At 45.2% G+C, this 19,831-nt stretch overlaps 1 protein-coding gene across 2 annotated transcripts in view; it reads right to left on the reverse strand.

Annotated features, from left to right (window-relative positions):
- Positions 1 to 19,831, reverse strand: part of PLCD1 (phospholipase C delta 1) — a 56,261-nt gene that overhangs the window by 12,508 nt on the left and 23,922 nt on the right. For both annotated transcript variants that reach the window (XM_054273478.1, XM_054273477.1), the window contains exons 3-8: positions 18,108 to 18,336; positions 12,542 to 12,671; positions 7,768 to 7,996; positions 6,376 to 6,577; positions 4,363 to 4,507; positions 3,206 to 3,355 (exon numbers count right to left, since the gene is read on the reverse strand). In XM_054273478.1, the coding sequence (XP_054129453.1) occupies positions 3,206 to 3,355; positions 4,363 to 4,507; positions 6,376 to 6,577; positions 7,768 to 7,996; positions 12,542 to 12,671; positions 18,108 to 18,336 (1,085 nt within the window). The remainder of the gene's footprint in view (positions 1 to 3,205; positions 3,356 to 4,362; positions 4,508 to 6,375; positions 6,578 to 7,767; positions 7,997 to 12,541; positions 12,672 to 18,107; positions 18,337 to 19,831) is intronic.

Here is a 19,831-nt window from a genome sequence, read left to right on the forward strand (position 1 = left end):
ACAAGCTGTGGTAGATAAAACTAGCACTAGGAGATCAAAAAAACAATGGGAAGGATTCCACTGATTGACGAATGGAAAAAGATACTTGCTTTTACAAATAAACTTTAGGTTTGCTGATAAATGAAATCAGACATTGAAAGATGAAAGAAACAATGGAGAAGAAAAATCCCTAAATTCCATAAGAATTAAAAATTAAAAGGGAGAGTTGTACATTAGAGGGGAATCTCTGGTACCAGGTGTTTTGGGCAGTCTGTACCTCTCAAGTACCTCAGCCATGGAGAAAGAGACAAGGGAAATGTAGCTGGGAAATAGGGATAAAAAGGGAGGCTGGGCCCTCCAAAAATTTGAGAGATCCCAGGGGAATGCCCCATGGCCTCTCCCTTTATTCAAATAAAGTAAAAGGAGTCCTCTGTCTCCTTTTTGGACATAAACCTCTGGTGTTTGTGGATTAATTTTCCCAACAAGGATATCCATCCCTGCAGACTTCTGGAAGCTGTGAGGAGTAACATGTTCACATTCCTGAGGAGAATCAGATGCACTAACTGGTGTCACATCTCCATCTGTGCTTGTCCTTCAGCTGCAAACTGAGGTGTTGCACCAGCAGTGAGTGGCACCAGAGGATGAAGAGAGACTCCAGGAAAAGGGGAACAAACACATTACTGAAGGAGGGTTTGCAAGATTGAAGGAAACTCAGCTCAAGAACTTATGCAGGAAGATGCACTTGCAGACAAGCTGGGCTAAGGTTGGAGAAACAGAGATGTGCAGATGGACCTGAAGCCACAGTGACACAAAATGTGTGGGTAATGCCCAAAGCCACTGTCCTCATAAACAAGGAATTCCAGGAACACAGAACTGTAGGGGTTTCAGACACCTGGACACTCTGAATAGTTCCAACACTGGGAGCAGTTTTAGTCTCATTCTAGGACTGTGACTTTGCAGCATTTCTAGCTGGGATGTAGGGACAGGGCCAAGGGACCCTGGCACACCCCTGTGAAGATCAGGGATGGGACAGAAGGGCAAGAACCCACTAGCAGCTCCTCCTTACAACCCTGGTGCTGCCTGTCTGTGGTTTTTCACATAATTCACTATTGGGACCCAAAGACAGCAGCTTGGGGGAGGTATTTAGATAATCTGTGTAGCCCAACACTGCTCCTGAATGGAGCTGAATAAATCAGATTCCTGCCCCGGGCTGTGGTGTGAATCGTTAGCACCAATCCAAACCGTGTCAATCTTCCTTTAATTACTAACCTTGCCCTGCTGACACAATCGGCAGCAATCCTTCGACTGTTTGTGTTTACAGCCTCCAGCCCTTTGCCCAGTGGCAGATCCCACCCTTTTCCTGATATAAAAAAATACCCTTGTTGTCCCTGGTTTCCCCCTGTCAACAAGGGAGGGAAAAGCCAAGAGGTTCCTGGTTTGTTTGTTTGTTTTTCCCTCATATTTCAGTCTCAATGTATTTTACACCCCCAAATAATCAGCATTTCAGCCCTTTGCACTGCCCTACTTCACACAGCATGAAAGTAGAGGAAAAGTAGCAGAAGGAAAAGGATAGGTGTTGTTGCAACGTTGGCAATTTTTCTGTGTTTAAACTAAATGGATCAATCCCTGCAATGGAGCAGATCAGCCCAAATCCATTCCCTAGGGTGGATCTGGGCACTGTGTTCAGCTGGGGCCAAGTGTCTTTTTGGCAATCACAATCAGGTTAGATGAGCACAGGCATGGAAAAAGCATCTTTGGGAAGCTGGGGTCATCCCCTTCCACTCACAAATCACACATTGCTTCGCTTGGTGTTTCTCCCTTCTCTCATCCTATCACTGCCGTCAGCTGAAGAGCCATCAGCACTTTTCCTGATCCTGACCAGGATAAATAACAAGTCAGGAGGGGACACTCAAGATGTGTTTTTCCAGCTCAGTGAGAGCCTGCAAAGATTGATCTCTGTGCTGGGAGTGTCCTCACCCTGGCAGAGTCACTTCTCCCACGGAGGCACCTTGTCTGTGCCAGAGCCAAGGTCCTGCTGAAGCAGCAGCAGTAAAAATTACAATTCATCCTAATTTATTGCCCTGGTGCTTAGGGACCAGCCCAGAGCAGCTTCCCTCTGTGCCAGGCATTGTATCAAACGAGGCATGACACTCCCAAACAAAAGGGGAAAGTCAGAAAGAGAAAGGAGATAAAGGAAGAGGGAGAAATAATATAGAAAATATTCTGGGTGGATTGTTTTCCTCTCCTTTCTCCCCTGCTGACTGCCAGCTTTATCTCACCCACAAACTCCTTCCAGCTCTGAATAGGCATGTTCATCCAAGTTTTGGGGAATGAGCAAAGAAATGCAATTTAAAGGGAACTAACCTACAGCTAACCCTACAGGAGTCTGTTTCTGCAAAGTGCTAAGGAAAACAGAAAGAGAAAGAAAGAGAAAGAAAGAGATAGAAAGGAAGGAAGAGAGAGAGAGAGAGAAAGAAAGAGAAAGAAGGAGAGGAGAGGAGAGGAGAGGAGAGGAGAGGAGAGGAAAGGAAAGGAAAGGAAAGGAAAGGAAAGGAAAGGAAAGGAAAGGAAAGGAAAGGAAAGGAAAGGAAAGGGAAAGGAAAGGAAAGGAAAGGAAAGGAAAGGAAAGGAAAGAAAAGAAAAGAAAAGAAAAGAAAAGAAAAGAAAAGAAAAGAAAAGAAAAGAAAAGAAAAGAAAAGAAAAGAAAAGAAAAGAAAAGAAAAGAAGAAACAGAAAGACAGAAAGCAAGCACAAACCACATAGGTGGAAATAGATTAATGTTTCCTTTTGGCTCCTCTTTCGGAGACATATTTTCCATATCAAGATTCCATTTCCAGTTTTTTTCTGTCAGCTAATGATTTCTAATAATTTATACTGGTGAACCACTGTTGAGTGCTGTGTATCTCTTTCCTCTTGCAAGGCCAGGGCTCAGCTCCCAGCCTGTCAGCTGCAGGGAATATTTTATTCCTGGGAATAAAAGGGAATCTCTAGGCAGCCTCCTGCTTCCCTTTTTCCTCCATGGACATCTCCATCCCCACCAACCCAGGCCATTCCCGGTGGCTCCCCCAGGACACTCTGAATGGCAGGACACTTTATTTTTAATACACTTCAGGCTCCTTGCAATGGTTTTCCCCTTGAGTTTTGAGCTCTGCACTCAGCAAGAAGAAAAACTTCCCCTCTTGCCCAACCCTCAGAAGGCAGAAAATGCTGGAGTGGCCTTGCTTACCTCTGGGGAGGGGAACTGGGATTTGTTTCCATCGACTGGGGCGACCAAGAGCATGTCCTGCAGGATGGTGGTCATGTGCTGGGCCATGACCTTCTGCTGCTCCACGCTGCAGTGGTTCTCCAGGGAGATGATGACAGGGTACGGGGAGGTCTGGAACAGCAAGAGAGCAACGCACACCATCAGTGAACCCTGTGCTTTCACCAGTCTACAGCAACAGGTATGAACCCCAGTGCTGCATGTCTGGGATGTCAACAGGAGGGTCTGATATTCTCCTAAAGCAAGGATTTGTTAAAAATGGAATTTGTTAAAGCAGTTACTCAGATCCGTGCTGATGCCTTCCAGAGATGATGGTCCAATGGAGAAGGCACCAGGATGGGTCAGGATTGCCTCTCACAGCCCCTGTGCCTCCATTCTCCACTGTGGGCCAGAGCACCTTCCTACTCACCTTCAGAGGAGGGACTGGGAAGGGGGTTTGAAATCACAGGGTTTGCTCAAACCCTTAAGTGATATCAATCTTTCATTCCTGCATAGGCCTGATCTGGTTCCCTGTGCCCCCCAGGTAATTTTGTGTGCTGAAGGCATTGTCATTATTGTCACTGTCACTCCTTTATGGCCCCAAACAAAATTTGACACCAGCTCCCCAATGCACTGAAGGAAAACAGCAGAGTCCAGTGAGTCTGGACAGACCTAAGATTTTCTGAAGCCTGCTGCCATACAAGAGTCCAGCCCTGTTCACCCATTTTAAAGCGGAATAAAAGCAGCCCTTCACATCCTAAACATGCACATGGGTGCCTCTAAACAAGAAGCAGACCCTGAGACATCAAAGCCACACAAATCATGGGCTTGCTGGCATTTCCCACCAGGTATGCTCAATTATGAACACCATTTTCATTGTAGTGAAAATGCACAGGATGGTCCAGGATGCAGCTCTGCTGGCACAGGTTCAAACTCATCCCTGGATGGTGCTCTCCCTGTCCAACAACCCCTACAGATGGATTTCTGCAGGAAGCAGAGCATGGATGCTCAGACAGAAGGAGCAGGAATTTCTCTTGTCCCCATGAGGTGAAGCTGTCATTGTTTCTGCTCTCTGCTGAGGGAGAAGAGCTCTACTGCCATTCCTGGGCTGTGCAACATGAGAAAAAGTCCCTCCTCCTTACTTGGAATGCATAGTTCTTGATGGCCTTAATGACATCACTGAAGAGGATCTTAGAGGTGAGGGTGTAGCCGTGATAAATGACGGGCTCCGAGTTGGGGCCGTCCCAGCAATCCAGCTCCACACAGCGACAGCCTTTGGTCAGGGCTCTGGAAACAAAGAAGGGACTGGTTGGGTTCCACACCTTCTGCTCCATCTCCAGGTGAGGCTACATCAGGCACAGACACTGCCTGGGAAGAGTGGAGGGAAGTTCAGGAGCAAGGGAGAAGAAAGGAGCTTGGAAAAGCAGGAAAGAGATAAAGGATGGGATCAGCTGGAATCAATGTCAGCAAGGAGAGCTCAAGGCTGAGCAAGGAAAGCACAGAAGGATCTGAGAAATAAGGTAGTGAAAGTCCAAGGTAGACTTATCCAAAGATTAAGACAGAGTGAGTGTCAGATGAGAAAGGACACTGATGACTGTGCCCCAAGCCTTTCCCCAAAGATGGTGAAGAGAAGAGAAAATCAAGAGAGGCTGCACTGGAAGAATGACAGTCAGCCTGAGAAGCCAGGTCACAAAGTTTAGGTGATGTGATTTCTTCATCTAGATCTGATATGACATGAGGGATGAATCCTCAAAGCTGGGAGAAAGGCAGGGAGCTATGGGAACTCCACCACAGCTGAGGAGACTGCTGAGGGCCAGTTTCCTAAACCAAGTCTACAGACTGAATTTCCATGTGGAATTCCTACCTCTACATATCCCTGCTTCCATTTCAACTTATTTTCAAATGTAGATTCCCTTCCAACTGTCTAAGAGGTGATTTCGTCTCTTTTACGGTAATTCCCTAAACATTTCAGATTACACAATTCCTCTAGCTCATTGCAATAGAATCACAGAATGGTTTGGGTTGGAAGGGACCTTAAAGATCATCCAGTTCCAACCCCTGCCATGGGAAGGGACAGAGCCCTGTCCAACCTGGCCTTGAACACTTCCAGGGATGGAGCATCCACAGCATCTCTGGGAAACCTGTTCCAGAATAATGGGATTATTTTTTTTTGTACAACCCAAACACACATTTATAATTTTAAGACTGTGTAAGATGAATTCAAAGAGCTACTGAGAAGTAACCCATGCCAGATTTCACTCTCAACACTTTTGACCTTGTGACTCCAGTCAGCTGTTGCTCCTGAGAATGAGATAAGTCATAACCAAAGGCAGAACTGCAGCCATTGACTGGCTCATGAGGAAACACTGTCCCACCTGATAAAAACAAGAGTAATGTATTGTGGGTGTGCAAATTACTAAAGGTCACTGCACCCATCTGGCCATGAGACATCAGATGCTGTTAAAGGCAGACACAGGCAACACCTAAAGCTCTAAAGAACACCTAAAGTGCAAGGGCGCTGCGGGAATATCTGAGATGATAAAAAGGCACCAGGTGTAAGTTCTGCTTACTCACCTTGCTCACTTCCCACCTCTTTTTTTTTTTTTTTTGATTGCTCCAATTGCTCCAATGAGGATTCTCCAAAATAAACCCCAGCATGGTTGTGGGGACAGTCCCTGCCATGGGCCTCTCCCAAAAGGCAGCACAGAGCACAAGCACCATGGCACTATGCATCATTTTGGCTTCTCCCAGACCTGGAGCTCTATCCCAGGAGGAACCTTTCCATCTTGTAAGCTCCTTGCACTCTCTTGTGCCATATTTTGGGGAATGCAACACCCCCTCTGCATCATGCTTAGAGAACACCAGGCCAGAGGGCTGTAATTCAGCCTCCAGTGACTGCAGATATTTTATTCTGCTTCCAAATGTAGTAATTATACATCTACACTCAGGTGGACACCAGATGAGACTCGGGTCACAGAGCTGTGACAAAGGAGCTGGTTTGGAAACAGCTCACCCTGGAAACATGGCCCAGCCCATATTACCTGGTCTGGTGCGAGATTGCTTCTTGATCCTTGCACCCATCAGCACAGACACTCATGTCTTCTGAAAGAAAGAGGTTAACCTCTCAAAAACACACAAACACCCACTCTCTTTACCTGATATAGGCCTCAGTGCTGCTTGGCCCTGTGATCTGGTCTTCCATGAGATAGGTGTTGTGTGAGGATGACACCAGGTAGTGGCTGAGAGGTTGGGTCATGTCCTGGTAAACTTTCCTGTGGGAGGGGTTGAAGATGTTCCCCTCATCTGACAGCAGGTACATCAGGAAGCCATCCTTGGTCATGGCATTGCCCCTCTTGGCTGTCAGACAAACAGACAGAACACCCCACAGTGAAAATGAGATGCCACCAGGCCGTGCTGCCACCTTCACCATGGTGCCCTCCAGGAGATCCCAGAGGCAAAATGTGATCCCCAGGAATTCAGTAAAGGCAAAGACCTCAATGTTCTCCAGACAAGGATGACACCTTCAGCTGCCTGAAAATGCTTTTAAAGCCCTTCCCAAGCACAGATTTTTATGACACTTACGTGGCTTTTTATTACACTTTCCTTGTCCTTGATAACATCTTAGAAGTGTCAAAGGCAGACCTTACCTCATCTCTCTCCAGAGATTTACAGCATGAAAATCTCTGCTTGAGCATTTCAAGGTTTCTTTGCACCAACCCAGAGAAGCTGTCAGATGTCTAAACACAGCCAGATAAATCCTGTCTAGATTATCCAACTAAATACTTGATTTGCAAAGAGGAATTACAAAATTACTCCCCATTTTGAGGGACTGAACTAGATCTCAGCCTAATCCTAAAGCCTGACAGTTGCAAAGCCTTGTCCCCCTCCTGAAGGAATAGCAGGATAGTGGAAAACCAGCCCAAGATTCTGAGCTGGCTCTTGGAACCCATCCTCCAAGGTGCTCCAGACTGATGATTCACCCACAATCTGAGCAGACAGACAGCTCAGTGTCTGCCTCCTGAACAGCTGTCACCTCCTTGGCCTCTGCTCAGAGATCCCATCTGCAGATGGCTTCACAGGTGCCCACCATCAAGGACATCTGCCTCCACCCCAGCTCCTGGAGAACACAAATATTGCTCCATTCTCAGCCTTGGAGAGCCACAGGAGGTCTGGGCACCTGAATAACCCATCTGAGTCTTTCCCTCAGGGTTTTCATCATCCTCTAGTCAAACCTGTGCCGAACCCTCTCCTGCTGTTCAGTGCACCCCAAGTAAAATTGAAGAGAGAGATTTCCCAGCCTCTCCTCTGCCCTCCCCTCCTAGAGATGCTAGGAGAGGAGAGCAGAGGAGAAGCTGGGAAATCTCTCTCTTCAATTTTATTTTAATAAATAAATATGTTAATGCTCCCCTAGGAGAGTGGTTTTTCAGAAGCAGCTGTGGGGAGAAAATAATGCACACGACTGAAGAAAAAAAAGCAACAGCAATGCAATTCACAGTTCATCAAAAAAACAAGATTTTGAAGCAAACCAGCCAGGGTTTTCAACTTACCTCTTTCGTTGGGCTCATATCTCTGAATTAAGGCAGGGGCAGCAACAACAGCATCTTCTTCCTGCTGCACCTCATAGAGAAACCTCACCAGGTTCTGGCAGGACATGAACCCCTCTGGGTCCGAGTACATTTGGAAGATGCTGTCTATTTCCTTCCTCTCTGTCAGTATCTTGTAAAATTCCTCTATCTCATCATCCTCCAGAGCCTCTGTTTTGGACTTGTCACAGTGCTGTAAACGTAGAGGGGAGAAGGAGTGAAAACCTTCTTTCCTTCTGGCATAGGCCAGCCGTAATCTGCACCAGGGCTACACAACGCAGAACACAAAATAATTGCAGAGAGTTACTGGCCAGCACGTGGTCAATGACAATGGTTCTCATTGACAAGGCCAATGGTCATAAAAAATACAGTTATTGGTATTTATACATTGGCAATGTGCTCAAAAGAACCAGCCTCGAGTTCCATCATTTGGTGTGCTTCAGTCAGGATAGCTCAAAATAATCCAAGCACAAATCAAGAGTCAAAAGAATCTTAATCTCAGGGGAACAAAGGGAAACAATTAATTCCATTCAATAATGACAGACAGTATAGGCAAAAATCCAGGAATTTAAGTGAAAAGAACTTTTCCTTTGACCTTAGTGGCTCAGAGCTCAAGAAGCTGTCGAGACTCACAGTAGGGTTGTTTGCAAAGATGGCATCAAAAACAATTTAAAACCCCCACAACTGCTAAACATGTGCATGTTTAGGTAGGAAAAAATCCAGTTACTGGCCAGCCAGAGAGGAGCACGTGGTCAATGACAATGGTTCTCATTGACAAGGCCAATAGTCACAAAAATTACAGTTATTGGTATTTATACATTGTCAGTGAGTTCAAAAGCACCAGCCTCGAGTTCCATCATTTGGTGTGCTTCAGTCAGGACAGCTCAAAATAATCCAAGCACAAATCAAGAGTCAAAAGAATCTTAATCTCAGGGGGAACAAAGGGAAACAATTAATTCTATTCAATAATGATAGAGAGTATAGCCAAAAATGCAGGAAGTTAAGTGAAAAGAACCGTTCATTTGACCTTAGTGGCTCAGACCTCAAGAGGCTGTCAAGACTCACAGTAGGGCTGTTTGCAAAGATGGCATCAAAAAGAACTAAAACCCCCCACAATTGATAAACATATGCATGTTTAGGTATGAAAAAATCCAGTTACTGGCCAGCCAGTGAGGGGTACATGGTCAATGACAATGGTTCTCATTGGCAAGGCCAATAGTCATAAAAATCACAGTTATTTATACATTGGCAATGTGCTCAAAAGAACCAGCCTCAAGTTCCATCATTTGGTGTGCTTCAGTCAGAACAGCTCAAAATAATCCAAGCACAAATCAAGGGTCAAAAGAATCTTAATCTCAGGGGGAACAAAGGTAAACAATTAACTCTATTCAATAATGACAGACAGTATAGGCAAAAATCCAGGAATTTAAGTGAAAAGAACCCTTCCTTTGACCTTAGTGGCTCAGGCCTCAAGATGCTGTCAAGACTCACAGTAGGGTTGTTTGCAAAGATGGCATCAAAAACAAACTTAAAACCCCCACATGTACATGTTTAGGTATGAAAAAATCCACCTCTCCATGGAAATTTTCCATTCTCACCCAAAAGCTGCCAGGTAACAAAATCCCCACAGATTTCAAATCAGATATAATCTTCTCACAAGGAACTGTAATTCAGGTTCTCCACCTTCCTCTGGGGTTTGAACTTTTCCAGGAGATACCATCTGTGACAAAGCACCAGAGCCAAGGACTTGATTGACCATGAAAGATGGGGAGCTTGAGATAGACATGTTAATGTCTCCATCAAGGACACAGCTTTTCCAATAACAAGTTGTTCTAGTTTATTTTAAATACTCCCAGGTTCAATTTTTCATCAGAAACAGCTTTTTTTTTTTTTCCTGTGGCAAATCCCGATATTAATTTTGTTGTTTGTTCCTAGCAGAATTCTTCAGCTTGTCAAACCAGAGGAATTTAATTGCTTTCCATCTTTGATCCCCTGTGACAGAGCTATTTTCCTGGCTTTTATGAAGAAAATGCCTGTCTCAGTTTAACCAGTAATCACACTAATCTCAGCCTAGCCCTGCCAGTGATCTCAGCAATGGCCACAGTGGCTTTGGCAGTGTCCCAATATGATATGGAGGGACTTTCATCCCCTGAAAATCTTTCACTATCTGTTTAAGGAGCACACATAAAGCCAAAGAACATTATCATGATGCCCAGCATTTCACAAATTGAAGTGACAGGAAAACAGAGTTCAACTTGTCCTGACTTCAGAACCTGCTGGGCAGAAGCTACAGGCTCATCTCAGGGATGGGACAACCTGTGACATGCTCAGTCCTACAAACACCTCCAAAACAGGTTTGAGAGCTCAAGAACTGCCTGTTCCTCACTGCCTCCCATGTCTGTGATCCTGCTCTGTGGCTCTGGCAGATCCCTCAAGCTGAGCTGAGCATGATGCTTAGCAACTGCAAAAGGAATATAAAGAGGGAAAGCAGCTGGTGGAGACAGCAGGGATGTTGTGAATTACAAATGTTCTTTTCTTTAAGACATGACAGGGAAAATGACAAGATATTCCTCCTAGAAAACTGGCATTTTAAGTGGTGAGCCTGGGGAAGTTTATTCATTAGTTGCCATTAAAGGCTGTGATGAAAACAGAGCAACGGCACCAGAGTCAAACTCCAGGACAGATCAGATGCTCAGTATAAAAGTGGGTTCCTTCTGCTTTGGCTACAAGAGGTCCAAATTAGAGAATCTCAACCCAAAATACTGTGGTTTACCTCCCATGTATGCATCACAGGCCATGAGCCCTGCATGACCCTTGGCCTGGCAGCAAAAACACCTTTCTGATGCATCAGAATGAATATTCAGGTTAAAATGAAGTGAGCAATGGCAGCAGCTTTGCATCATTTCTGGTTGCATTGCAATATGTTTTACTCCAGTGTCCCAAACCTGGATGTGGACACAGAGTCACGAGAGGAAAGGCAAAAATAATGTGAGAACATGCCCTGCAGCCCCGACTTGAGCCCCTGCTCACCCTTCCTTCCTGTGACTAAATGAAGAAAAACTCTGTGAGACAGAAAAGATCACCCTTTAATGGGCTGTAATGCCCTGGTCCATCCAGGCTGAGGCAGGATGCAAACTGAAAATGTAATTGCTTTAAGAGCAGGACAGACCCTTCCTGGAGGCAAATCAGCCCTCAGGAGATCAGAATTAACCTCCAAAGTGCCTCTCTTTCCAGGGGCTATACAGGAAACTTTAAATTACTTGCTTAATGATGGCACTTCAACTAACTCCCTGCATTTCCACGGGCTGAATCAAGGTTTAGCAATTACTTGGAGTCTTTAAGCAAAAAGGATTAATTTCATCAAGTTTCCTCTCCTGGAGCTCCCTTCTAACTGTTGGGACAGCAGAAGAGGTTCATTGAATAAGAGGAAACTGTGCCTCTAAAATAAAAAAAAAAAGGAAAATTAAAAAAAAAAAAAAAGGGTGATTTTTGCTTTTTTTCAGGTTGTTGATGTGTGAAGATGTGGGAATTTTTCATCTCCTATATGTGAGATGTCTCCTTTGGGGTGAGGAGATTCAGACCCTGCTCCCCACTGGCTTCACCTGCACAGAGGGCAAAGGAAGTGTTGGCAACTCCTTCCAGTGGAGACATGCAGCTCAACCAGGGGATTCCCAGCCTTATTTCCACTCTTCCAGGACCTTCCTGGGAATGGGAATGGGATCCACCAGCCAGAGCAGGCAGTACAACTGGAATATTTTGTGAGCTGAAATTCTTTAAGATGTGCTGATGACCTTCCCCCTGATTCCTGAAGAGCAGAGAGATGTCTAAAAAGCAAAGACAAGGAAATTTGGACCTCCTTTGGGGAAGGCTGCCTGCCCACATGGAGGAGCAGGAGAACTGCCTGGTGCCCAAAACCACCCACGTGTTTACCACTGATCAGAAAAAAACATTTCTGGAACTGCACACACATTAATTCAAATCCTGCTTCAGACAGGATGGAAGTTTGGAAATTATCCAGATGTTTTATCTCACCTCAGCAGGATGGATTCTCTAGAGAGAAACCCAAAGCTTAACAACTGAGAAATTTTCATCCCTTTCTTATCTTCTGATAGGCTCAGCCAGCAAGCTGAATCTTGAGAATTTAGAAGTGTACATCCCTGACCAGATTAAATGTGCCTTGGGAGTATTAAATCAATCAGACTAGTCCAGGCTTGGGTGCAATGTTGTGTATCTATCATGAATCTGGAAAGTTTTTTTTCCTAATTTGTACTGTATTTTTTGTTTGTTTGTTTATACCTGATATTTTGCAACCCTCTCCTCTGAGAAGGTGAGGATCTGGGTTCACAATTGTAACCAAACAAAATTCAGCCAGACTTAAGCACTGACATGCAGCTGTGGCACACAAAACTCCTGAAACCCCTGGGACTTCAACTTTGTTTCCCTTTTTCTTGCACTATTCATGTTTGCATCTCATTTTCTGCTTTGTGGCAAAATTAGGCATTGGTTATGAAGAAATATCTTAACACACCTTCATCAAAAGCATTGTGCTGGCCTAACTCAGTGGGAATCAATTATTCTGGGCAATAAATTACTGAGCACCAAAACCTGAGAGCCCTTCCTTGGTACAAGGAAAGAAACCAGGAGTTCACTTTAGGTGAGGTCTCCAAGCCAAGCTGAAAGCTGTGGGACACCCTGACCTCACCAATGAGCAAACCCTTTTTCTGCTTGCTCCCATTACCTGGAAAATCTTCTTGGCATGGTAGTCATCCACTTCAATGTTCACTTCTTTCAGGAAGTCCTTGAGCTCCTTCAGGCTCATCTTGTTGTCTTTGTTTTTGTCAGCTTTGCGCAGGCAGGTGTGAATCCAGCTGCATGGGGATGTAAGGAAACCTGTCCAGGTCTGAACACCCAAACACCTTCTGCTGCACATGGCAGGGGGAAATCCTCTCCTACAGGCTCTGAGCCACCTCTCCAGCTGCTGTAAATCACCCTGAGCAGCTGCCACCACCTCACCTCCTGCTCCCACAGAGCACAATGGAGCCTTGGCAGGAGGAAAACGTGCTGGGATACAACTGATGGTGACCTGGAGAAGCTTTTCACCATCTGGCCAAGGCTGGAGCAGCTCTCTTTACCCTGTAGGAGTTCCTGGCCACAGCCAGAAACAGTTTGATTTCTCTTTTGTGACAGAAAGTACATTCTGCTCCAGACGGTTAAAAGGGGATAAAGGAAAGAATGAAAAGAGCTCCCAAGAGAAACTTGGTAAACTCATTGTCAAGGATTTGCTAAATTTTCAGTGTGTCATGGTGAGCAGTGAACTCCAAAAGAATGATCAATAATAATTTTTGAACTCACCTTCAGCATATTTTTAGAGATTTCTGCCTATATCTCCTAAGAATTTGTTGTGAGTGGAATCCAACCAAAGTTTGTGGGTCTTTCCTTCTTCCCCTGATGAAATGCACAGGGTCTGTTACTGTGCTGTACTGAGGTAATATTTCGTAAGACCTTGGGTTTTAATCACTTTAGTGTATCTGGATCAGGAGTAACTGCTATAAGAATGATCTTAATGTGATGTCAGATATTTTGAACCGAGACTTCCATTTTCTTTCAGTCTCTAAAATCATGTTAGACAGTTGAGACACACTGCAGTTTTAAACACCAAAAAAACCTCCTGCTTTTTGCATCATGGAACTGTCTGTCTAATTTGTTTTACTGTCAAATAAGAAAGGTCATCCAGAAAAATATCTACTTTTCAACAGGAAAAATAATGATCAAAGTAAGAATATGATCTCCAATAATAACCTTCCATGTCTCACATAGGAAACAATGCTTCCAAATTCCAGAAAAACTTCCAAAAAAATGCCCAATCTGAATGCTAATCAGAGTAAAGCTCAGGATCAGCAAAACCAGCTGAGGCATATAGTGCTGTAACATTTAAACTGGGCCTTTCAAAATGACCCCAGAAAAGGGCATAAGCAGCCTTAGGGGCTGTAAACATAACCCTGAAACAGTGTTTGCCAGAGCTACCCTGCACTGAAGTATTTCCCAGTGATGGAGATATCTGTAAACTGTTAGTGAGCATTGTTTGTCTCATGGAAAGTTGAACTTTCTGACTTAAAAAATCTTGGCAGGTGCTAAGCAATGACCTCACCCCACATCCGTCTCAGCCTGGTAATATTAATATTCCTCTTCTTTAGACATGGAAACCAAAATAAAGAGAGGCAGCATTTCCCAAGGACACTCCAGAGCCCTGAACCAGGGTCTGATTCTTCCCAGAAAACCCAGTTTGAGTCATGAAGCTGCCATGAGCAGAGGATGCTGTGCTGGGAGCACCCCACACCCACCCCGGGGTGCAGAACAACCCCTTGTTGAAGATTGCAATGCAAGATGTTTTCCATTACCATCTGTATGGCAGATTACCTTTGTCAAGTGGGCAGTTTGCTTTATCTCTCTCTTTGAGTGACCACAATCACTCCTCCCTCGGGAGGGGACATCTGCTGATAACAGCTACTGAATGTCACTGCATGGCTGATAAGAACTACAGCATCCCATTGGGAGATGTGAGCCCAGAGGGAGGAGCCAAGCATTCCTACCCAGATATAATCCAGAGGTTTTGAGACACCAGCACGGCTTCTCCACTGGATTCCCCAGAGGAACAGCAGCTGCCTCTCCTTCCACTGGATCTTCAGAGGAAGAATACATCCTTCTCTACAGGATCCCTGCTCCAACAGAACCACCCCTGACACTGCAGGAGGGCTGCAGCCACAATTCCAATGGGACTGCTGCCAACACCCTGACCCACAGGGTGTCAGGTTGGGTTCTGACTCTGGCAGTGTTGTTCTAGTGTACTGCATTGCTTATTTTATCCTTTATTTTTTTTCTTTTCCCTATTAAAGAACTGTTATTTCCTGCTCCCATATTTTGGCCTGAGAGCCGCTTAATTTAAAATTTATAGCAATTTGGAAGGGTGGGGAGGGTTTACATTCTCCATTTCAGGGGAGGCTCCTGCCTTCCTTAGCAGACTCCTGTCTTTCCAAACCAAGACACCCTTCCACCAGCTCTGCTCCAGACAGGGTCTGTCAGACTATCAGATTGTCACCAGACTGTCAGAATGTCACCCTCGTGCCACCCACTCACACCTGACCCTGCACCTCAGGTCCCCTTCCCAGCCTTCCATAAAAACAACAAGCAGGAGGAAAACCCATCTCTGGTGAGCAAGAGGAAATCCAGCCTGCCACAGCCAGAGGTGAGCAGGAGGGGTGGATAGAAACTACTTTTTTGTGCATAGAAACTACTGGTTTTGTGATGACCACTGCAAAAAAACCCACATTTTTTTAAGAGTCTGCATCATTTCCTCTGATAATGGGCACGCAGAGGTCATGCATGTACTCAAAGTCCTCTCTGGTAGGCAAAATGTGGGCAGTAAATGCATCTGCAAGAGAGTATGCCCAGGTCCTACCTGTTAATGGAGGATGTTTTTCTCTTAGATCCTTCCCAGGAGGCTGAGAATGCAGGAGGGAAATCAGAGAGCCCAGGAAAAGCCCAGGCACACACAGTGGGTCCTCTTGCTGCAAGGGCAAGCAGCAAAGAGAGGAAAAGGAGAGTGCAGACAACTGAGATCTCAGTAAATAGGAGCATTCTGGCCCCAAAACACCCAAACTCCCCATCCATCTGCATCCCCTCAGCTTTGGGAGAGCTTGGAGGAGCTGGATGAACAAAACACTCCAACTGGAAGTCCTCTCTTCTGGTACAAACACCATTTTCCAGCCCTGGCTGTGGGCATTCCTTTCACCTTGTGACCCTCTGTGGGGCTGAGTGCACTGGGCAGCAGCTGCTCCCATTTCTCTGGGAAAGCTTCTCCCATTTCTGTGCATCCAGGGAGAGCCTCTGGCTTTTAAAGGCTGTGCCAGCTCCAGGGCTACCAGCTTTCTCTCAGTTTCAGTCATCCCTCTCTGGTTTCTATCTGGCAGATATCCCATGAGTGTGCTCAGAACAGAAATGCTGCAGAACTCCTGGTAATTGCTTTCAAACCAGAAGAAAAGCTCACACATAAACCCCAGAACTGAAGCAGACAGTGCCACCCTGCTCAAATGAAAAGTCCTCTGTGTTTTCTGGTCTGAAGCCTTCCCTGCACACATACCTGCAATATTTGCTAAACTACCCATGCCAGCCTTCTGCAAGGTTGAATCTGAGGCTTATTAGAACAGAGCTCTCTGTATAAGAACATCAGACATGCTCATCAAGCATGTGGGAGTTTTATCTGTGTAGGAATATAGGACTGGAAAAATACATAAGACACTGATTCCAGTCCCTTCCTAGCACAGGCAACTCCACTGAATTCCAAACTGAACGAGCCCCATCTGAAACTAGCAGAGTTTTTTGCTTTCAATCCTTCTTTTCAAAAACTTGCACATTCCTTACTTGTTTTGCAAGGGTTTGGGAGGCTGAAAAAGATACCCTGCAAGGCAACTCTCCAGTCATGGGGGACAGGCAGAGGACACAACACTTCTCATGCCCTGACTCTTCCCCCTCTGTGCTCACAGATGCTGAGAACACTCCTGAGGTTTAAGGAAGATCTGAGCAAGCCCACGCTGCCAAGCAAACCCAGTGAAGGCAGACTAAATTTAAAATCCCAGGCTTTAATTAAACATCATCAAATTTCAAATGAGAAATCATGCTGTTCTGTAATTCCAGGTTACGTTAAATGGCCTGAGACAAGCCCAGATTGGAAGCCAGCACTGCACAGTAATTACTCTTCCAGAAATATGGTTTGCCTACCCACCCTATTTAGCTTCAATTCTGCTTTCCAAAGACAGAAAGGCACTTTTCCATGCTGGAAATTTACAGCTTTCTTCCTTTGCAAATGTCATTGTTATTTTTCCCCCCTTAAAAAATCTTGTCTCTTCTTACAGGCAAGTTTTTCAGCAATATATTTAACTTGATATGCTCCTGGGACAACTTTCTGTAGCCCAGATTTTCCCCTGCACACTGTGGGGTGGCTGAGGAGTGATCTTACAGCCCAGAGCTTGAAAAACCACCCAAAAAACCACACTCCTAATGCAGGAGATAAACAGGACATCCCCAGCACAACAGAACTAATGGAGTCTGATTCCTTTAAGGGAACAGCACTATGGCTGTGAAAATGCTTCTCAAGCTTCAAAGAATCCACAGAGGAGTAAAGCCTGATGAAAGTTCAGCATTTATGCACCATCTCCTTCTCCATCAGTGCATTATTACCCAGCAGAGAACCCACATGGAGTGAAGACTTAACTGAGGGCAGCATTCCTGGTGCCTTCTCAGAGCTCCAGCTCTGTGAGCTCCAGCTTTGTGATATTCCCAGCTGAGGATTTTGCATCTCCCCTCCTCTCTGATGTTTGGTGTCCAACAAGCCATGAAGCCCAAGCAGCTTTCTCTCCCCAAGAGTGGTGTCTGTTTTCCTCTCTGATAGCTGAATATCTACCTTTGGGAAGCTTAAAGGAACCTAATATTTTACTATTACTGTGGCTCTATCAAATCAGGGTGAAATCAGCCAACAGCTTCAGATGTCATGGTCAGAGTCTCCACACGGACTGAAGAAAATCCACCCAAAAACTCCACCCACAGATATCCTCTCTTTATACATGAGACCCCTGCTTGCAAAGCAACTTATTGAGTGAAATGCAGCCTCAGGGAGAATTCCCTGTGAATTCAGCAGAGCCAGGATTTCACCCAATAACCACCCTCTCTCCATTTCATAATGAATTCACTCTCCTTTCCTGCTCTGTGCCTTTTCCCTTCTGCTCTCTGCATTGTCACTAGAGCAACTGCAGATTTTTTCAGGGCAAAACTTCCTCCCATGCTGAGGCTAATAAGGAGAAATTTCACTCAAGTCAGTGGAGCTACCCTGGAGTAAATTTGGCAGTGAGAAGAGGAGAATCAGTTCCCTCTCCTTGTATTACTGAGAAACACGGTAAACAGTGAGGGCTTTTCATGCCTTGCCAAGAAGTGCCTGTCCTGCAGTTTACTGCATTGCAAATGAAACAGACCCCTGAAGAACACAAAAAAATAATGATTGTTTTATCTGGAGCTCCATGAAAGAGGGAATTCTTCGCTTAAGGAGCCACATTAAGCCTGACTCCACTCTTGCTGGTATCATTGTAAAACAGGGGGGAAAAGCACTGGAAACCAGGGAGCTTGCCTGGGTGCAAAATCAATGCAAGAGAAAACCCAGAATAGGGAAAAAAGGAGGTTAGTCTACTATCCCCACCCACATGGAAAGACAAGTGCATCTTTGTCCGTGATTAATCACTTTATAAGGCAAAGGATACTGTTGGAGTTTCTGTTTCTGGTTCATGGAGTTGCTGTGGGCTATGATTTTCCCAAGGCCAGCAATCCAGTGGTTGGCATCATCCTCTGAGCTCGCAATGAGGTCCAGGTTTTTCCTCTGGTCTTTGAAGATGATGGAAAAGCAGCGATACTCTGGGACATCCTTGGCGTATTTTTCCATCCCTTCTGTTTTATGGCCTGACCTCACATCCCGGATATCTTCAATGGAGACTGTGGAAAGAAAGCAGAGCCTGCTGTCAGCAGGGGTTCACTCAGCCTTATCTCTCCTTGGTGAGGGACATTAAAAAATGACTCTTTCTCCTTTTCCTGAAGCCTCTGGAGGTTCCCTTCCTCTCCCTCTCTTCCCCAGGCTTTGGCACTAAAGAAAACTCAACTCAAAAGGGCTAGAAAGAGCAAGAAATATTAAAAAGAAAACCTATTTCTTCATGTTCTTTATTTAATAAAGAAATAGAATATGCCATAGGTGCCGTGCTGTGATGTCCTCTTTATGAGCCAGAAATCATGGCCAAGAGTTTGGTTCCAAGTCCTTGGAGCATCCCTGACTTGAGCATCCCTTGACTCATTCCCCCTGAGAATGGGGAGGGTGGAGCTGTGCCTCCCTGTGAGCATCACCCCACAGGAAAATCCTAAAAGCACTGAATGCTTTGGGTTGGAAGGGACCTTAAAGACCAAACCCCTGAAATGGACAGAGATGCCTTCCACAAGATCAGGTTGCTCCAAGCCCCATCCAGCTGGCCCTGAACAATTCCAGGGATGAGAAGTCCACAGTCTCTCTGGGCAAAATAAGAGGTGACTTCAATAAGAGGAGGGAAAGGGAAAAAACTGTCCTTCTTTAGGTTGCAAAAACAGTGAGAAGGAAAAATTTAAGATCTCATCTGTTCCTCTCAGTCACAGTAGTGCAAATTAAGGAGGCAAAGACCAAAGATTCAGAGCAGTCTGGGGTCACCCATACTCCATCCTAACCCCTGTCAAGGGTAGAATTTATCCTCCTTGGTGTAAGAAATCAAAACACTGTTTTCAAGAACATCCTTCCCCACTTCCATCTCTGCCCTTCAGCTGGTGGAAATGAACCCTGAAGTTGCTCCAAGTTTGCAAAATGCACACACAAGGCAATCCAGAAGGAGAAGTGCATTAAGAGACTTTTATGAAACAAATGCAAGTAACAGAGACAGCCCTAAAAATGCTCTTGAGAGCAAGCAGTGCCCTCAAACTGGGCTGAAATCAGGTGAGCTCCCAGCAGCACCCACAGCCTCCTTTTGTCTTTCATGGGCCACTTCATACATCTACACAACACTGGCACAGGTTGCCCTGAGTTGTGGATGCCTCATCCCTGAAGTGTTCAAGGCCTTGTTAGATGGGGCTTGGAGCAACCTAGTCTGGAGCTTTGTTAAAAAACAGTGCATATTTCGTACCCCCAAAGTTTGGCTGAATAGGAGAAATTTGCCTTTAAACATCCATTTCACCATTAAAATGCCCAGTTTATTCAAAGTCAACACTGTAGAAAGACCCAACTCAGCATCCACCTGCACATTTTTGGCTTGGCTTGGGATTATTCAAAATTCATCGGATGCTCATTAGAGGTTTGAAAACTTTCCTTGTTTTCCCAGAGCAGTCATGATAATGCTCATCTGCTGGGGAAAAAAAAACTGCAAAAAAAACCATCCAAAATTTCAGTCTTCAAAAATCAGTGACTTTCCAAAAGCAA

This window comes from Melozone crissalis, unplaced genomic scaffold (genome assembly GCF_028551555.1).
Source record: "Melozone crissalis strain CALT ecotype California unplaced genomic scaffold, PUWL_Pcris_2 ptg000016l_1, whole genome shotgun sequence".
Taxonomy (NCBI): domain Eukaryota; kingdom Metazoa; phylum Chordata; class Aves; order Passeriformes; family Passerellidae; genus Melozone; species Melozone crissalis.